Source organism: Apium graveolens, chromosome 6 (genome assembly GCF_009905375.1).
Source record: "Apium graveolens cultivar Ventura chromosome 6, ASM990537v1, whole genome shotgun sequence".
NCBI classification, from domain to species: Eukaryota; Viridiplantae; Streptophyta; class Magnoliopsida; order Apiales; family Apiaceae; genus Apium; species Apium graveolens.
Window position 1 is genome coordinate 17251105 of NC_133652.1, and position 18984 is coordinate 17270088.

General features: G+C 31.5%; 2 protein-coding genes across 2 annotated transcripts; both read right to left on the reverse strand.

Moving 5' to 3' along the window:
- Window positions 1-338: 338 nt before the first annotated feature.
- Window positions 339-3208, reverse strand: LOC141667842 (acyl-acyl carrier protein thioesterase ATL3, chloroplastic-like). The gene is made up of 5 exons (XM_074474477.1): window positions 2850-3208; window positions 1905-2005; window positions 1219-1331; window positions 1041-1136; window positions 339-937 (listed from the first exon to the last, which is right to left on the reverse strand). The coding sequence occupies exons 1-5, from the start codon at window positions 3086-3088 to the stop codon at window positions 809-811; spliced, it is 678 nt and encodes a 225-aa protein (XP_074330578.1). The 5' UTR covers window positions 3089-3208; the 3' UTR covers window positions 339-808.
- Window positions 3209-8684: 5476 nt separating this feature from the next.
- LOC141664392 (glutamine--tRNA ligase-like) lies at window positions 8685-17472 on the reverse strand. Its single transcript, XM_074470334.1, has 23 exons — window positions 17191-17472; window positions 16987-17037; window positions 16832-16903; window positions 16634-16733; window positions 15319-15414; window positions 14884-14945; window positions 14685-14786; window positions 14490-14585; window positions 13350-13505; window positions 13181-13236; window positions 12849-12939; window positions 12689-12775; window positions 12123-12320; window positions 11946-12044; window positions 11551-11682; window positions 11326-11462; window positions 11132-11231; window positions 10935-11030; window positions 10302-10402; window positions 10110-10215; window positions 9875-9964; window positions 9669-9798; window positions 8685-8995 (listed from the first exon to the last, which is right to left on the reverse strand). Exons 1-23 carry the CDS (start codon window positions 17311-17313, stop codon window positions 8901-8903), a joined length of 2376 nt encoding a protein of 791 aa, XP_074326435.1. The 5' UTR covers window positions 17314-17472; the 3' UTR covers window positions 8685-8900.
- Window positions 17473-18984: the final 1512 nt, after the last annotated feature.

Sequence of the window (18984 nt, forward strand, 5' to 3'; positions counted from 1 at the left end):
TAAGGTCTCCACTGTAGCCTGTAGTCTATAGCCTTCTGTTTTCTTATGCAAATTACTTATGGGGATGATTTTCATCAATTTCTAGTTTTTCTTGTTTTGCCTGATAGAAAGAGTGTTAGGATGGGAATTCCACCTGTGGCCCCATGAACAAATACAGATTGAGTTACCACGTATCTGAGACCTTGTTTTACAGAGATCATTATCGTGACAAATCAGTTAAACTAACAAAGATTTTATTTAGCCGAGGGTATGCAAAAATATAGCAAAAACATTCATGATCTTTTTACTGACAGAAACATGTAGCAATACAGTTGCTATAAGCCCTAACCCTCCACCTTTATAGAAAGAAAAAATAGCACGGCAGTGAAAAATTAGCGGCCTGCTCTAACATTTGATCAAACGACAGTGTGAAAAAAATTGCATAAGAACCATCTTACCAACTCATAATCTTGTCAAAATTTGTAAAAATTAGTCTAGCTATAAAAAAATTAAGGGGGCTGCGGTGGAATCAGTAGTTCAGTCAGGAACAGCTATAGTCGACATATTTGCTATGTATTGCATTATTGCATCTAACTAGCTCATGAATTCTTAGAATGCTAATAGATTTATGGTTAAGAAATGGTAGATTAGAATAGAACCAAACTAGACAACTTCAGCAAAACAAAACTCCAAATTTTATAGTACTAACTGGTTTGTATCCTGCCTTGACCAAGTCAAGGTTCCCATAATTCAGATTGCAAAATCCTTGAAATTTAAGAAACTTCATTCATGAGCAGGTGATAATGCAAAGAAACACACTGCAAATGGGTTAATTCCCTCTTGGTCCTTCACTAATGAAGCGGAAGAAGTTAGATCTTGCCTCGGCGGGAATACGGGTGGGACGGTTTTTTGTGTCGAGCCAAACTCCGGTTGTCTTTTGCTCGGCAACCGGTTGCAGCTGCACAATAGTACACATAAATCAAGCACATGTATTAGCACATACTTTTCTTTAACTAGTTCTGTGATTGATTCAATTTAAAAAATGAAAAACAGGAACTAACCCCGGTATCAGTTATTTTGTAAACGAAGTGCTCAAAATATACTCGAGCAGTTGTATACTTGGACACCCTAACTTTCACCACAAATCTGTCTCCACTCTGCATCCACAATCACAAGTTACTTGTAGTAGAACACCGGAAATTAACAACATGGGTAATCGAAACAGTGTAGGAAACATACTCGTAAGGGCGCGAGAAATTTCAAAGAAACTTCAGAGAGAGTGCATGATCCAAGACCTTTTCTTACAACCTCATCAGCATTTACACCCATCGCTGCCAGAAGCTCATGACGAGCTGCATTTTCAATGTATTACAAAATGTAGTCCTATAACTAAATCCAAACAAGTCCTACAGGCTACAGCTAATAATAAGAGAGAATGCAATCAAGAATTTGAGAACAAAAAAACACTAAAGAGCTCCTTCACATGCTCACTGTATTAGCTATAACTCATAAACCTGGTCCATTCCAAAACTTTAAAGATATACCAATATATGATGTTGCAACCATAGTCCTTGGATAAAGAGTTTCTTATGTACTGAAAATCGCCAATTGCATAAATTTAAATACTCGTAGTTCAGAACTTATATTGATACCCACTGCCACTAGATTAAAAGATGATGAATGACTGTGAGGTTTTCTCTGTATCAAATTTACATATATGGAGCTAAAATATATCACTATGAGTACAGTTGCTTGGTTCGATAATAAAAATATCTGTGAACAAATTAATTCCCATGCTTAAAAGTTGAAATGTATCGAAATGTATCATTCATAAAATATGTAGAAAAAAGAAGTATCGCCTTAATAAAGAGTTGTACATATAAAGTGTGCACATAATGGTGGATATAGATTACCAGGATACTCACCGTGTTGGCAATAACAAGCATAGATGGAATGGTGTACAACTCCATACTGGTCCAACTCGTAGTCGCGAACCTTCAGTTCAGTCTCGTAAAACCAATCCATTCTGCCAAGCTCATCAAATTTATCAATTTCGTAATTTCAAAGTACATTTCAGATAGAGTATTGGATAGGCGTAAGGTTTAAATTTGAACACTGAACAAGATTTGTAAGAATCAAATATCTGCATAACAAATTATACATAATTCTTGTAATGCCATGAAATTCAGACAACCCTGGTGCTATTCCAGTGGACAATCGGTTAAATTAGAATTTGTTATCTGCTTGGTTTTACTGTCAGCTTCATTTTGTTGCATTTTTAGTTCAAAATATTGGAAAGAGGTAAAACATGCAGTCTCTTCGGGGAAAGTCTTATCAAAGGCTTCAACTTAGATTTTAGAAGCTCGTTTAAATTAGTATATTAATTAAAAATCTAACACGGTATCCATGAATTTATCATGAAAAAGCCAACAAAGTTGGTGCAGTGCCGGTACTTGAGCTCTTATCCCTTGCGGAGATCAAGAGTTTAACTATGAGTTGTATAATTAATTAGCAAAAAAAATTCATATGCACAGATGAAACATAATGTAAAATAGTGGGCCCCATACAAACATTAAAACTGCACTGCGAAAGTCTCTAAGTGAGCTCAAAATTGGTTGGCACTTGGCACGACCTGAGCAAGACTCCAACAGAGATTAATGATACAGAAAATGTAATTGAAGCATAGATGAACAAAAAACACAAATTCCGCTAACAACGTGTTTGGTGCAGTGGGTTAATTCTTATATCACTTGCGGGAGTATGTGCGTGTATAATTAATTAGCAAAAAAAGAACTCAAATTCCGATGACAAAATAACATTTATATTGTTTTTTATCAAGCTGATAAATAATTGAAGAAATAAAATTATACCCATTGTTGTTGTTCTGATCTTTAACATGATCAACAGCAGCCACTGGAACAGCAACACCATTCGCTTGCTGTATTTGAGACCTGAGTGGCCTGACACGTGAGCGACTCCCCGGTAGAGGTAGAACCGGTTGCCGGAGAGGACGGATGACCGGAAGTTTCAAAAATGAACCCGAAGCGCCAGAGAAAACATTGCTGATTTTTATAGGTGATGCAGAGATCAGAGCTTGGACCTGTGACATTGTTTTATTCTAGCACTGCTTAAATATTTATTTTTCTTGTCAATAGTAGAGAAATGAACTACAACTACAAGGGGGTGCTTGTGTAATTCAATTTAATGTGAGCTTATATATTTTGTTGGGCGTTACGGTCTATGCCAATTTATTCGTGTGCATGGCAGTCATGCTGATGTAAAATGTAAGAGTTTCATTCTTCTTAATTTTGTCCGTATATGTTTTCGTGGATCTTCTGTATGCTACACACGTTTCACGGATGACACAATATCTACCTTTAATTTTTATTTTATTTTTATCACGAGCATTTCCCATGATTTGTTCCGAGGGGTGTTAACTTTGTCACATAACAAAATATTTTCTAAATAATTTTTCTTTTTAACGTTAGTTTTGGCACTCTTTTACTATAACACCCTCCAATAATTGACATCTTTATATGTTAATTTTACAAATTTAATAAAATAAATATAAAATATAAATATATTAAGGATATATTTATTTATTTATTATTGGGATCACAAAAAACTAAAAATAAAAAATCACTATCAAAGAAAATGTAGTTCAATTAACTTTGGGACAGAAAAATGGAGACATTGAACAACACAAATATAATTTAAATTTAAATGTCACCTAAAAATTGTTTATAGACATGTTTAATCTAAAAATATTAGGCAAAAAAAAAAGATAAATATACAACTGTCCCGTAAAATACATTAAAACCTCGATAAATTAATACTCGATAAATTAGTAACCTCGTTAAATTAATAATTTCTTATAACTCCGAGCCGGGCCATTTATGCTAAATTAATAATTCGCTAAATTTATAAGATAATATTATTTTTTTATTAATGCATATAAGTCTCATATAATATATAAATTAATAATTGCATATTACATCAAAATTATAAATTTTTAGGATGCACTTTTATAGTAAGGCTCAATTGTAAGCTTCTTTTTAAAAATGATGTCGCATTATACGTCATCTTGAATCTTTCTTAATGCATTATGGAGCTCTGGCGTACTATATTCATATTCCAAGAGGAAATTACGTAATATATTTGTTGCTTTAAGGATATTTTTTCGTGAGACTGGCTCCAACTGTATACTATTATCTTCGTCAACCTCATCTTCTTTCTTATTTTCCAATACACTGCTAATAATTTGTTCATCATCCAAAAATTTACTTAAATTCATAAATATTTCTTAATATTATTTTAAGTATTCAATACTCCCTCAGTCCCACTGGATTGTTTACGTTACTTGTCAGCACGCTTTTTAATGCTCGTTTAAAATATACTTCCATAATATTTTTTTTAAAAAAAACTGAAAAAAGTTTCATGTTTAAACTTTTATTTAGAAAAAAAATTAAAAAAAAACATTATGAAACTATACTTTATTGAAACCTCGAAATACGTGCAAATAGTGTACGTAACCAACTCACCGGCACGGAGGGAGTAGACGAAAATAAATTATTATTCTGAGAATTGTATATACTAGTTTAAAACTCGTGCGATACACGGACTGCACAGATTTTTTTTTAATATTACATAATTTAAAAAAAATACTTGAATTCAATTTTTAATTTTGTTCATTTAAAACCTTAAATGATATGATTGCATGATAATTATATAAGTAAACGTATATGTTCATAATTTTTTAGAATATTTAAACTTATTTAAAGTGATAACAATGGTAATGGGAGAAATATTATTATAATTAAATTATTATTTTATTGAGGATAAAAATGTAATGTCTCCATTATGTTGGTACCTTAAAAAACTATTATTTTAGCATGGTGATTACTTAATCGATTAACTACAACTCTATAAAAGATATTTGAAAAAAGGCAATATTACTGATTGAATGATATAATTTTATTGATAATTCTAAGTGTATTTAAAAAAAATTATGTTTTAAATAAAATTTTATTTTTTATTTCATATGAATAGGATACCAATTATACTTAGTCTAATATTAATTTGATCTATCTCGGATTAATGATTTATATTATTTTATTTTACCCCGATGCCCAATACACCAACCAAATCAAACTAATTATTTTTAGTTTTATTTTATTTTATTTTTAAATTCCGGACCAATAAGATAATTTTGTTTTAGACTGAATAATTAGTATATATGTTTTTTTGTCGGTCGAATTCTATTTTTATTTTAGTTTTGTGTTAACATGAATCAATTGTGTATTGTATTTTTTTTATCCTGGATTATTTTAATTATCCAAGTTCATTGGTATAATTTTTTTAGGAGGATTGATAGTATTATTATTTTATCTTAACCCGAGTCACATTATATATCAACCAAATCTTAAGAATTATATTTAGATTGCTTAAATTTAATTTAGCCCGAAATAACAAATTAGAATGATATAGAACTCAATATGAATTAAAATTTAAATGGGTAGAAGAAGTTGAATTTAATATAAATTATAGTGGTATAGAGTTCGATATAAAATAGAATTGAAATTGGTAAAGTAATAGAGGAAGTTGACTTCAATATCAATTAGAATTAGAATTGAACGATCCAATAATTAGAATTATAACAATTAAATAAGGGTAATTAAGTAATTTCAGCAAGTACCAACCGATTAACAAACTTTTAATGTTTCGTCTATTATAATATAGTATAGATTATAAAATTTTATATAATATATCTCGATAAATTAATAAATTATTAATATATCGATAAATATTAATGTATCAAGGTTTTACTGTATTTGTAGGTGGCTCGCCCTTACATATTAGAAAAAGTAATCTATATATTATAAATAATCCTTAGGACTCGGTATTATATTTTGGTTCAAATATAATTTTCAACAAACTATTTATTTTAGATTTGGTATTCATATTAGATTTACGAAAAAGTTCATGTTGACCCATATTTATTATATAAATTTTGTGATACAACTTTAAATATGAATTATATTACTTAAGGCAAGTTTTTCATATAAATTTGAAGTCAGCCCTAAATTTTGGCAGATTTATTTGTAGAAATAATCTCATAAAATATATAACTTATATAATATATAAAATAACATATGTAATGCAAGTAATTTTTAAATAAATTTATCATAATATATAAATGCAGCACATGTATTATACAGATAACTTAATCTTTCAGATTAGAAAATTAATTTATTGTTTTTATTAAATGATTTTTGAGATACCGTGTGCAAAGTGCGGGCTATAATATAGTACTTCTAATATTTTTATTTGATGCCATACTAAATTCGGTGTATTCCATTGGGTTTTAAAAGATTTTTTTGGATTTTGAAAATCCTAAGATATTTAATTTGGATTTTAAAAAAATCTTTTAAAATCTGATGGTATGCAATAGAAATTGAAAATAATTTTTTAACATTTGGGGTATTCAATTGAGATTTTAAAAATTTCATTAAAATCTGATGGTATTCAAATTAGATTTTAAAAAATTCATTGAAATCTGGTTGTATTCAAAAGTCCATGAATTTTTTTGTATTTGCTAGTGTATTTTATGTTTTAATTTTTTTAGGAAAATCAAAGTGATTTTGATGAATTTGTATAAATCACTACTCAAATAGCAATACTTTGCGACATTTATTCAACAACTCCACTAAAATTCGCGTACAATTAAAATTAGTCAAAATCAGCGACAATCATTTAAAATCAATGAATTATTATAAATAATATGAATTAAATACACCTCCTTAATTTAGTGACCCGGACTGGGACTCTTGAGATGAAAAGAGACGGAGAATGCTAAGGTCCCAAAAATAGGGGTGACAAGAAAACTGTAAAAATCGCCCGTACATTACTAATCTGTAATGTAAATCGCGGTTTTTAATCTTCGTGGCGTGGTTACGGTTTGAATTTTTAATAAACTGCGCGGTGCGGTGCGGGTTGTGTTTTTAAAAATCTGAAATGCGGTTCAAACTGCACCGCACCGCAATATTTAATATGTTATAAATAGTGAACTCATTTAATAGAATTTAAGAGTTACGATAGACTTAAAGTATTTTTCTTCCTTTGATTACTTGCTCTCGTACATGGAGGTCGGTGGCTTGTAAAAATGACTACTCTGTTGTATTAGTTATCAAAAATATAAAACGCAATTAACCACTGTTGTACCCTAGTTATTTTTAATCATAACTTAGAATTTTTATTAGTATAATTATAACTTATAATTTATAAGATATTTTTGTTTTGTAATTAAATTCCTAAAAAGTTAAACTTTTCGGTGTGTAATTTCTAATTTGTATTATTGAAAAGTATTAGCGACTTTGTGTTATATTAGTCGGAAATTTGATTTAATTTAAGTTTTGTATTTTATTTAGATTTAAGTTTTGTATTTTATATAATTTTTTTCAAACGTGTAAAGTGTAAACCGCAGTGAACTGCACCACAGCGGACCGCATTTTCGTGTTGTGATTTATGGGGTTTTTGAGGGTATGCGGTGCGGGTGTGATTTGAAAATTTGATCAAACGGCATGCACGGGGCGGGCGGTGCGATTTGAGAAAAAAACCGCACCGCGCACCCCTACCAAAAAAGAAGATGTGTTTGTAGTTTTTGTTCTTGTTCTGATTATTTGTATAAAATATTAATAAAAAATGCAATATAATAACTTTAGTTTGCTAAACAAGTTAATGATGATCATTGAAAATTTTTGGAAGGAGATTTTAAATCTTAGGAAGAAAGATTGTTAGTAGTTATATAATTTTAAATCTCACAAAGAAAGATGGAAGTTAGTTAGGTGTAAAACAAATAGTTTAAATGAATATTTTATTTTATCAAGCGGTAACAGTATTATACTGAAAACAACTCATAATATTTGATACATTATGTAGTACAAAAACAAAAGATGTTTATGTCAACGCAGGGACGCCCGATGAACCGGTGTGACATTCAGTTCTACTCGTTAATTTTTGCAGTAAAATATAGGTTATTCTCTGAAATCATCCATGTAAAGTTTTATGGAGTCCACCTTTAATTGGAGTCCTCGGAGTCCATATATGTTCTGCAAGTAAAATATAGCTTAAAATATTGCAAAACATATTATTTTTCGACAAACATCACTATTCTATCAAAAATCTTGTAGATTGCATACATTTTACAAGCAGAACATTGCAAAAATATATATTCTACAAAACATGTTTAGTTTGCAGAACATAAATGTTCATGTTGCAGAACATATTGCAGAACATACATATTGTACCGTAAATATATGAGATTTGCATAATTTTGTTGAAATTATGCTATTTGTGTAACATGTTTTGCAAAATAACACGTTTTACAATATATTTCATTTGCAGAATGTAGATGGACTCCGATGACTCCGATAAAAAGGTGGACTCCATAGAACTCAGCCCATGTAATGTAACCCTCATCTTCAACATGTACAATCAAATTTAAATAAATATAAAATTTATTTCCTAGTTGATCATTATTTTGGACAAATTTCCTCACCAAGAAAGATATGCAAGTGAAAACACATGATAACCTTGATATGAATTTCCAAGCCCCACTGGCCACAATAAATACAACTAGAATACCATCTAAAATTAGGGTTGTAAACCCCGATGATCAAAGATTGCAAGCCCCATTGGCCACGATAAATAAAACTAGAATACCATTTAAAATTAGGATTATAAACCCCAATGATCAAAGATTCAGCAAGGGTTTTGCAAGACCCAAGTAAAACTAATATTTTCTTTGGTGTAAACTACAGTTTAGACAACTAAAATGAACAATTTCTATTCAGTATAATTATGCAGAAGCCAGTAACTGTTTTCTTGCCCCTTGCTAGTCCCAGCCACTGTTTTCAAGCAAATTACCTCCCACCCTTGGCGTAACTATCACGCAACGTGACAGTTCGATTAAATACCAACTTATCAGAAGTTGAATCCTTATCAACAGTAAAATACCCTGTAGCAGCAAAAGTATCACAAAGCATATAAGTCTATAGGATTGTGAATAAAGACCATAAGTATCAGAATCAGGGATCAACACAATTATATAACACAAGTGCCATGGAAATTATAAAGAGAAATAATACTCCACGGAGCAGTTTTCCTATTGTAACACAACTTATTTCGAGATATCTGGGTTCGCGGAATATGCAACTCGATTTTTTATAAATTTATAGTCTACTATTTAATGTTCTCTGAAGTTTAGACTAAAGTCAAATCCATCATGCAACTGAAAGCTAAGGCACATAACATAATTTATATAATGTGATTCAAAGTTCAAGCATCAGCATAAAACAAACTTGTCCACTAAGAAGCCTTTTAATTAATTAACTTTTTCTTCATCCACATCCTTGCAGAATGAACATAGGAATCTATAATCAACTTAATGTTCTTATCCATATTAAAGAGCTTTAAAAACACGAACATACTTAAAGTCATGAGAGAATATTATAATTCATGGGTACCAAATGTAAAACATCTTGCAACTCTTCCAATAAACTCTCCTGAATTCTAAATACCGGGGAGTGGTTTAGTAGGCAGTACTAATTTACATACACGCTTCATTATAATATTCAATTCTTTTTAACTAAGATTCACACTTTAACAATTAGAATTTTATTGGTAATTACCTAGCCTTTCAAACTGAAAGCTATCTCCAACTGTAGCATTATGAAGTGTAGGTACAGCATATGCACAAGGCATCACCACTTTAGAATGGGGGTTCAAATCACCAAGCCAGTCATCAAGCTCAGAAGGATTCTGGGGGCAACGATTGAACGGTCAGATACATTTAGCAATTTAAAAATTGAAGTTCAGAAAAGGAACAATGGCCAACCTCGGAAAGAAACAATTTGTCAAATAATCGGACTTCCACCTTCAGTGGCTCAACTCCAGGTGAAGGTTCCCCAACCCAGTGAAGAACACCCTGGAATTGAAAAGAAAATTTACAATCAGAACAAATAAATACGATAGTCTTGCATATTTAAAAGTTATTTAAACAACCAAGGATAGAATTAGATGGTAACTAATCATATCAAACAAAAAGCTTATATGACTGAACAGCAAGTGACCTTCGGCTTTGTCTTCTTCAAGGGGTCATATTCAGCACGAATCTCACGAACAGTTTCTTTGTCATCTCCAAGTATTACATCTGTGCACTTTATTGGAAAAGCGTACCTGGTCACAAACAAGATTACAATGTTCAACTTGTATCTTGCACAGTTGTGCTACAACAAAACATATAATAAAACAAGCAGCTGGACCTTAGCAGAACCGTTTTCCCCGGAGAAAGCCCGTAGTAGTCCTTTGAATCCTTAACTCGAAAATCTGTGTGCTCAATGTAGACAACATTTGAAAAAGGAACCTACATCAGGGACATAAAAGCGCACTTGATTAAACAAATTAACATGCCAAACTACATTCGAAAAAGAAACCTACATCGAGGACATAAATGGACACTTGATAAAACAAAATGGAATACCAAACTACCTGCAAATACATATTGCCAAATCAACACTCAAAAGCAGGAAATGATTAGATTAATTATTGTCAACCAAGCAGTAAACACATTCAAAAAATAAATGAATCCAATGTTTGCAAAAAAAGATAATCTCAATTGCAAATTCCCACTTACAAAAAATTCTTTTTGTAACATGTTCTCCGGGGGAAGAAGCATTCAACAGGTGACGTAAAGACAAAAATATTTTAATATCAAGATTAAACAATGAAATGTCATGTAATAGTACCGTCAACCTCAGATTGACTTCCATATGTGGAACAACAAACCAACTACATACGCAAGACTATAGAAGTATTAATAAGACTTCATGTACTACATATATAAATATTCAGATGAATATGTGAATTATGACTAAACTTCAAAGAAGCATGCTCACTTTGTAAGAAGAAGATAGGTCATCTGCTTGAGCATCTGGCCATTTCTTTGCATCAAGATCCATCACTGTGCCTACTTCCATATTGGTGATTACAACCTAAAATCAGTCAAACTAAAGTAAAATTTTGTGTGTATACCACAGAAATCAAACAGACGCTTCACCAAAATGAAATAATGTGTGTTCACATAAAATTATACCTTAAGTGGATTAATCACTACCATTTTACGGGGTGCTGATTTGTTCAGTTCCTCTCTAATATGGTGCTCAAGACGGTCCAAACGGATTATACTACAATCACTGCAGCACACGATACCATTAGAAGAGAATGACGATAATCAAGGAAAATCATATTTCTTTATTGCATGCACAATACTGAAACAATAATATCAACCTTCGCGTTATTCCAATTCCTCGAACAAAAGCATTTATGGCACTAGAGGTAACCCCTCTACGCCGTAATCCAGATAATGTCATTAACCGAGGATCATCCCAACCATCTACCCACTTCTCTGTCACAAGACGGTTCAACTGAAACAAAATGGACACTATTATAAGCATCAATACAGACAAGAAGCATAAATTAAAGACATTTAAATATGTAAGCACCTCAACTTACCTTTCGTTTTGACATCACTGTATTAGTAATATTTAAACGCGAGTACTCCCATACAAAAGGTTGGTAAAGATCAAGTGCATCCAATAACCAATAATAAGAAGCACGCCGAGTCTCAAATTCAAGTGTGCAGAGCTGAATCAAAAAATGCCAAGTAGGATTGGAAAGTAAGAAAACAAAAGGACAAGCAGGAAAGGTTCCTATATTCAACAAAACACAATGTATGAGAAATATACCAAAGGAGAGCTCTAGTTTACCAGGTGTCTTGCTCTAGGCAAATCAATTGAAAATCAAGCAGACTTTACTTTAATGTGAATTATTAAAAAAAATATTTAAAGGTACATGATAGTGCACCGACTAAGTAGTGTGATACAAGTCCACCCGAGAATGTCACATACCGAATGTGTGATATTTTCAAGAGAATCCACAATGCAGTGAGCATAGTCATAACTTGGATAGATACACCACTTGTCTCCGGCATGCGGATGAGGAGTAAACTAAAAACACCAAAAACACGTATTAGGTAATCCACTGCATTAAGAACATATAAATTCCTTTGAAGAGCTTTAACTTACCTTGATGCGATATGCAATGAGGTCATACATGTTAAAGTTGTCACTTTGCATGTCCTGCTTCATCCGAAGAGTTGCTTTCCCTTCCTCAATCATGCCTCGTTTCATATCATCAAACAATTTCAAAGATTCTTCAATCGGCCTATCTCTATAAGGACTGTCCTTCTTCTGTTCCCTGTACTCTTTTATCTCATCAGCTGTCTGGATACAAAGCAAAAAGTGTGTTAAATTCAAGTAGACAATTACTATGGCAAATAAATTATAGTACTACAAAATCTTCACACAGACTACAATCTGTGTAGATATGGTCCAGAACCAAATACAAATGAGAACAAAGAAGGCAGCAATACAATTACCACTAACCATTCCATTCAACTATAAGAGGGTATACAAACAGAAGAAGAGTAAAAGGGTATACAAACATAAGAAGAGACGGCCTTGAATATATTTTGGATGATAATAATAACAGATTATCAATGGCAGATATTGGAAATTTAGCTTCAAAATATATATAAAAATCTTCAGACTTCAGGTAATAACTGCCATATATGTAAAAATCAAAGAGTAACCTGTTCATCAACATATGCATGACCCCTCCGTATCAGCTCCACAGCTAACTTATAAAGCTCTTCAAAGTAATCACTGGTGTATGTTATCTGCAAATCCTCTCACAAGTATTAGAAACTACCAATATAAAGAACCACATTTATCATAAAAAATAAATAGTACCTTAAACGGTTCCCATCCCATCCAATTCACAATTTCTTTGATATGATCAATGTATTCTTTCTTCTCAGCTTCAGGGTTAGTATCGTCATACCTACAGTATCAATGACGATGTTAATTATGTTCATTGAACTCTGAGTCAACAATCACTCAAAAAATTATGCGGACATCCAAATCTCTACGGATTCATCCACGAATTCAAGGAACAAAAACCATACAGGGAGGATAATTTGAACATGATCCAGAAATTTACTTCTTAAGTGTTATAATCAAAGTGAATTTATAATGATGTAGACCTAGACAATGATTTATGCTTTCGAATAAATTTGTATCACCTTAAATAGCAGCCTCCATTTCTTTCCTTTGCCAGCCCAAAGTCGACAAACATAGCCTGAAAACTCGTTATCAGATGAAAGCAAGAACCAGAAATGTAACAAGCGGAATAAGCTACAGGAGAGAAGCTAAAATCGTAAGAAAAGATAGTCAAGGGCTTTTTGACATTACTTTCGCATGACCTATATGCAGATAACCATTTGGTTCTGGTGGAAAGCGCGTCAAAACTTTTCCACCTGTTTCACGTAAATGCTTTTCAAGTACTTTCTTTGAATTGCAAGCTCTAAGCACAGGCCGTTTGTCGCTGAAAAAAACTTCAGTATGCACCTAAGGAAGGATAGATTTATAGCAACAAACCAACCAATGTAAAATAATAAAAAAAAAATGGAAGATTCATGAGATATAATTACAAATACTATCACATAGATTCCTCAAGAGAATTTAAACCCTCTGAAACAGAAAACAAAAAATTATTTATGTACTCATAATTATAAAATCCTGACCTTGACATGATTAAAAAAAGGTATGCACAAAATCCTAATCAAGTGTGAGAATAAAGTCAGAACAGAGTATACAGACGGTATGTTCTCTTTTCCATATTTATTATGTGATGCCTAGCCCATTTAATGAATTCTACAGAACTGACTGACTAGGCATTGAAAGCATCCGCACAGTCTCTCATAAAACTTTATGGACGCTATTTAATTGAGGCATCACAAGACTAAGAAAAGGGAGCATTTGAAGGGGATGCGCAACCTCAAACTGGCCTTCCTCGTGTATCCATGCAGCATACTTCTGTTACAACGCTGGGTTCTTCAGTGCAATTTTTGGTCTTTTTAGCACTGTTTTATAGTGAAATTTTAACCTATTTTCAACATACGATTTGGAAGTTTATTCATAGCATGACAGATTTAAATAAAATACCGCAAGTGTGCAGCTAGTTATAAAAATGCCTAAATGCCCTTGGCAAGTCAAACTTACTCACATTCGTTCCACCCTGTAGGTGTCAAAAATTTCATACTACCAAAAAACCCAAGTTACCTGTTCATCACTTTAAACAATGAAAAAAATAACATACTAACGGCATCTTAGTTGGTTCATATCCCCAATCAAAAGCAAATTCAGAAAGATCACCATCTATAATAAATCGAAGGTCAACAAAAAATGTATAGAGAGCTCCACCAAACATCTAAACCATCTAGGATGATTTCACATTAACCATATTAACTTTAAAGTCGCATATCAATTCATACGAGTTAAACATGACAATCTCCAACAGTACGAGCAGATGCTATGATAGAAATAAGCAACCTTGAAATTTTCTTCTGGTTGAGGGAATACTGCATATGGATTGATATCTTCTTCTGATGGCTTTGGTGCAGGACTTTCTTCAACAGCTTTTTTCTCCTACACAAATACAACTAAAATTACTCGCATAATACTTCACACAAGTATCATATCAGATTATACAACACTCATGATCGAAAAATAAGCAGCCAAGCTGACCTCTACTTTGACAGGCTTTTCTTTTTTCTTTTTAACAGGCTTCTCATTATCTGCTGCTGTCCTTTCACCAAGTAATGCATACAATTTTGTATCTATGAGTTGCTGTCACACAAAAAAAAATCAACCAAAATAGTTTAAATTTTTATCTTACATTTAACAAGGTGAGGGCAATGAATCCAGAAATAAAAGGTTAGCTGACCTTGACAATTTTTGGATCTGCCCATGGCAGCCTCTTCCGAACATGACCAAAAAGCTCACCAACTAGAAATTGAAAGAGTTGCAAGTATTAAGAAACACAGCTAAATTTTAACAACAAGCTGAATACAGACATCTAATGGCTCTTTACACAAAACTAAACTTTGCAACTCAAATGAATTTCATATATATAATATATGTAAATGCTATTCAACTAAGCATGTTGCTAGCTACGCCTTATAGAGATATATTCTAAATAGATTGAACTTTGCAATAGCAAGCACATTTCGTTACTAACAAGTATAAGTAAATAAACATGAGGATTTGATTAGCTCAGAAGTCGTGCAGAGAGTTTTTTGGAAAGCATACAGACAGTTGTGTATACACACAACTTAATCTATATGAAAGATGCTATGAAACAAAAATGTAGATCTCATACCATTTGTTCGATATCGTTGCTCTACGATAGTATTCTTATGCTCTTCAAAGATGTCATTTACTGTTTTCTCAATGTCCCCCAAAGACACCTCTATCCCTGTAAGCAAAACAAAAAGAGTCTCACATTCTAGCATAACTAAACAATGGTTCGACAATACAAATTCGCAAAGTATCAGTAATGTATCATTAAAGCACTGTACCAAGTTATCTGCAAAACTAGGTTAATAAGGGTTCGAACATGAGGTTCACTTTGTCAATGGGGATGAGGTCACTGAGTTCATTACAATATTATATTTGTTGAGAAAAATAAACTAACTCATAGAACCGCCAAATTCACACCTTCACAAACGCAGTAAACATATACGCCCACTTACATAACATAAAACACAAAAAATCTACCATAAAACAGAGATAATGCCTCTGTTCTGAACTCTATCTCGAATGGTAACAGATAATCTCATTTGAAATAAAGGGAGTAATGCAAAATCTTAAATCAAAAGTTCATGACATCCTACAAGCCTTCGCACAACAAAGAATGATTTAGAAAAAAAATTCATACAGATATCATTCTTCCAAGAGTACAACTGTACAAGAGCTTTTTAACCCTCAAAACTAGTCTATCTACAGTACCACATTTGTTAAATACACAAAGATATCTGTGAACACCTGTTTCTATTAATTACTTTTTGCATCTTTTTCATAGTAGGAACTATGCATGTCTATTATCTATATACTCAGGTGATGAGTAGTTTGTCCAAATTTATACCCGAAATAAAGATCTCAGCAAGGTGACTAAACTAATACTGGCATCGATACTTGATTAGACAGTAATACTTTAAAAACAAACACAAACAAGCTCAGTACGCAGGCTGATGGGTTAAAGAAATGAGCCTAAAAAAGAATTTTTATGTATGTCATTAATTAATTTTTTTACAAAAATGTCTGTCAATGTAGAGGGAAAAGTGTAAATATTAATTCTATATGTAGTCACTAAGAGTTCATTAAATATGCAGATTTCTATTATAAGCCCAGCCATTGGATTTGGGTATGTTCTTAGATTTTTTATTTTCTATTTAAGTGGTGTGATCCCCGCATAATATATTATCTCAGGTTGGATTATTCCAAAATTGAAGTTTTTCTATCTTCTTTATGGGTCTGCAAACTATCATCTTCTCTCCCTTGCACTTAAGTTAACCTCTACTAGTTGAATTCTACCAATTCATGTTTCTCAAATCATATCTTGCATCACTGCCTATAGCATTAATTGATTGTTCAAGTGTACTACAATAAACCAATATGCTAAACAATAATCATACCAACTCCACAAGCTTCTTCGAATTCCTCGACCTTCAAAGTCTCAGAAGCAGTATCTGATAAAAACGCAAAGGCAGCATCCAATTGCGCCGGGGTTTTAATCTAGAAACATCAAAGAAAATATGAATACATTAACCTCTATCATCTATATCAAAACACATTAACCTATCTTATCCACTCCAAATTCAAGTACGTAAAACCTTTAAGGCAACGATATACTGAAGCAGCACGGGTCGATGCACAAGAGCATTAGCCGGAAACTTAGTAGCAACCTGCAACCAAAAAACAAATCAAATAACCCCAAAACTCCCAATTCACAACCATAACAACCTCGAAAACGAAACAAAAACAATACCATGTAAACAAGATTTCCAACAGCCCTTTCACATCCTTCAGCCACACCAGCCTACAAAACACACTCACAATCACTACACACACTACGCAATTCACAACAAATAGTTACAAAAATACCCTTCAATTACAAAAAAATCACACACAGTTTATTTATAATCATAATAAAAGCAAAAACCCCAATTAAAAGTTTAGGGAAAAAGAGTACCTCGTCAATTACAGTAAGGAGGTTTTTAGTGACTTTGTTATTAGCGACTGTGTTCTTGGCGGTTCTTTCATCTAAGCCGATTTTGAGAAATATTTGCACTGCTTTTTCACTCTCCACCGCCATTCCAAGCTAAATAATAAAGTTTTTAGTGTGGAGAGAGAGAGAGAGACCCTTGTTACAAAAGCTTGTAACAAAGGGAAGAAGAGTAAATGTAAATGTGTGTGCAAATTTGTGTATGGCTGCGTGTATGTAGAAGTGTGTATATTCTTGCTATTGCGTTATTTTATTTTAATTTTCGTTTCTAGGTTTTATTTATATTGGACGCAGTTTTGATTTTGGGTTTGCGGGCCGGTGGGTATTGGAACATGGGGCGGCGGTGGTCTATGGGCCAAGCCTGGCTGAATTTGGCCGATCATCTTATCTTAAAATATACACTAACTAGATTAGAGCAATTCCACGGTGAAGAGCATCTTCAACCATAATAGTTAAAATAGCACGATCTAAAATTTTGTTAAATCCGTAAACTTATGTGCTAAATGGTATTAGTTATATTAATTAATTATATTTAAAAATAGTATGATATATGTATTTTTAAATTATTTTTTATATATAGAAATTTCACATGTTAAAATAAATTCAAATATTTAAATACAAGTAAAAAAATATTTATTTAATAAAAAATATTGATTATATAATTATATAATAATAATAAGACACTTATATTTGTTAAAACACATATATTTATATGTATAATAAAAGTTTATATTTATAGTATATTATATTAGATTAAACTAGATTTATTAGTATTTTTATAAATATGTAATATTATAAAAATAATTAATTAAATTGGTTAATAAGAAAAGCATATTTTGACACTTAATATAACATAAATTTAAAATAATAAATATGAAACAAAAAAATTAACACATATGTATTAAATATATAAATATATTAAATATAAATTTAGGTAAAAAATCATATATATATATATTAAATATAAATATAATATGAATATATCAAATCTAATGTGAATATTTTAGCCAATAGCTACAATATCAACAGATATAGAAATGAGATATGAGATATTTAAATTTTTAGCTAGTGGTATTATTGTTGGAGTAGTATATTTTATAACTAATATATCTATAATCTATAGTATACTATTATAAGCACAACATCCTCAATTTGGTAGTTGCTCGGTACAGTTGTTTGGTAGTTACTCGGTACAGTTGTTTGGTACGACAAATAACAACCGTCAGATCTAAAGTCAGAAAAATGATAACCATTGGATACAATAATAAAATATTATTATATTAATATTTAAACTGCTCTCGTGGATTTAGGGTTTGAACCCCGTCAACAGCTTATTATATTTAAATTTTTATATTTTTTATTTAAGCAATATATTATATTATATTATTTATTTTCAGTCAAGTCTCGAATTATTATAAAACATATATTGTTATAATTTATTATATTCTTCGATTTATTTTTCAACTATTGAAAATTATATTATAAAATATATTATTAAAAACTATCGAATGTTAAAAACAATCCGTGTATCGCACGGGTTATAGGCTAGTATATATATATATATATAGGACTACTCCAATAGAAATCAATTTAGAGTAGGAAACTATAAATTAAATAATTTTTAAAAAAATTACTTTAAAATATAACACATATGATATGCAAATGGATTATTGAGAGTTGTAGAAAAATATAGTGAAATTGAATTTAAAAAAAAAACTTACGGGTTGACGAAAAGATCAAATTAAAAACGGAGGGGAAAAG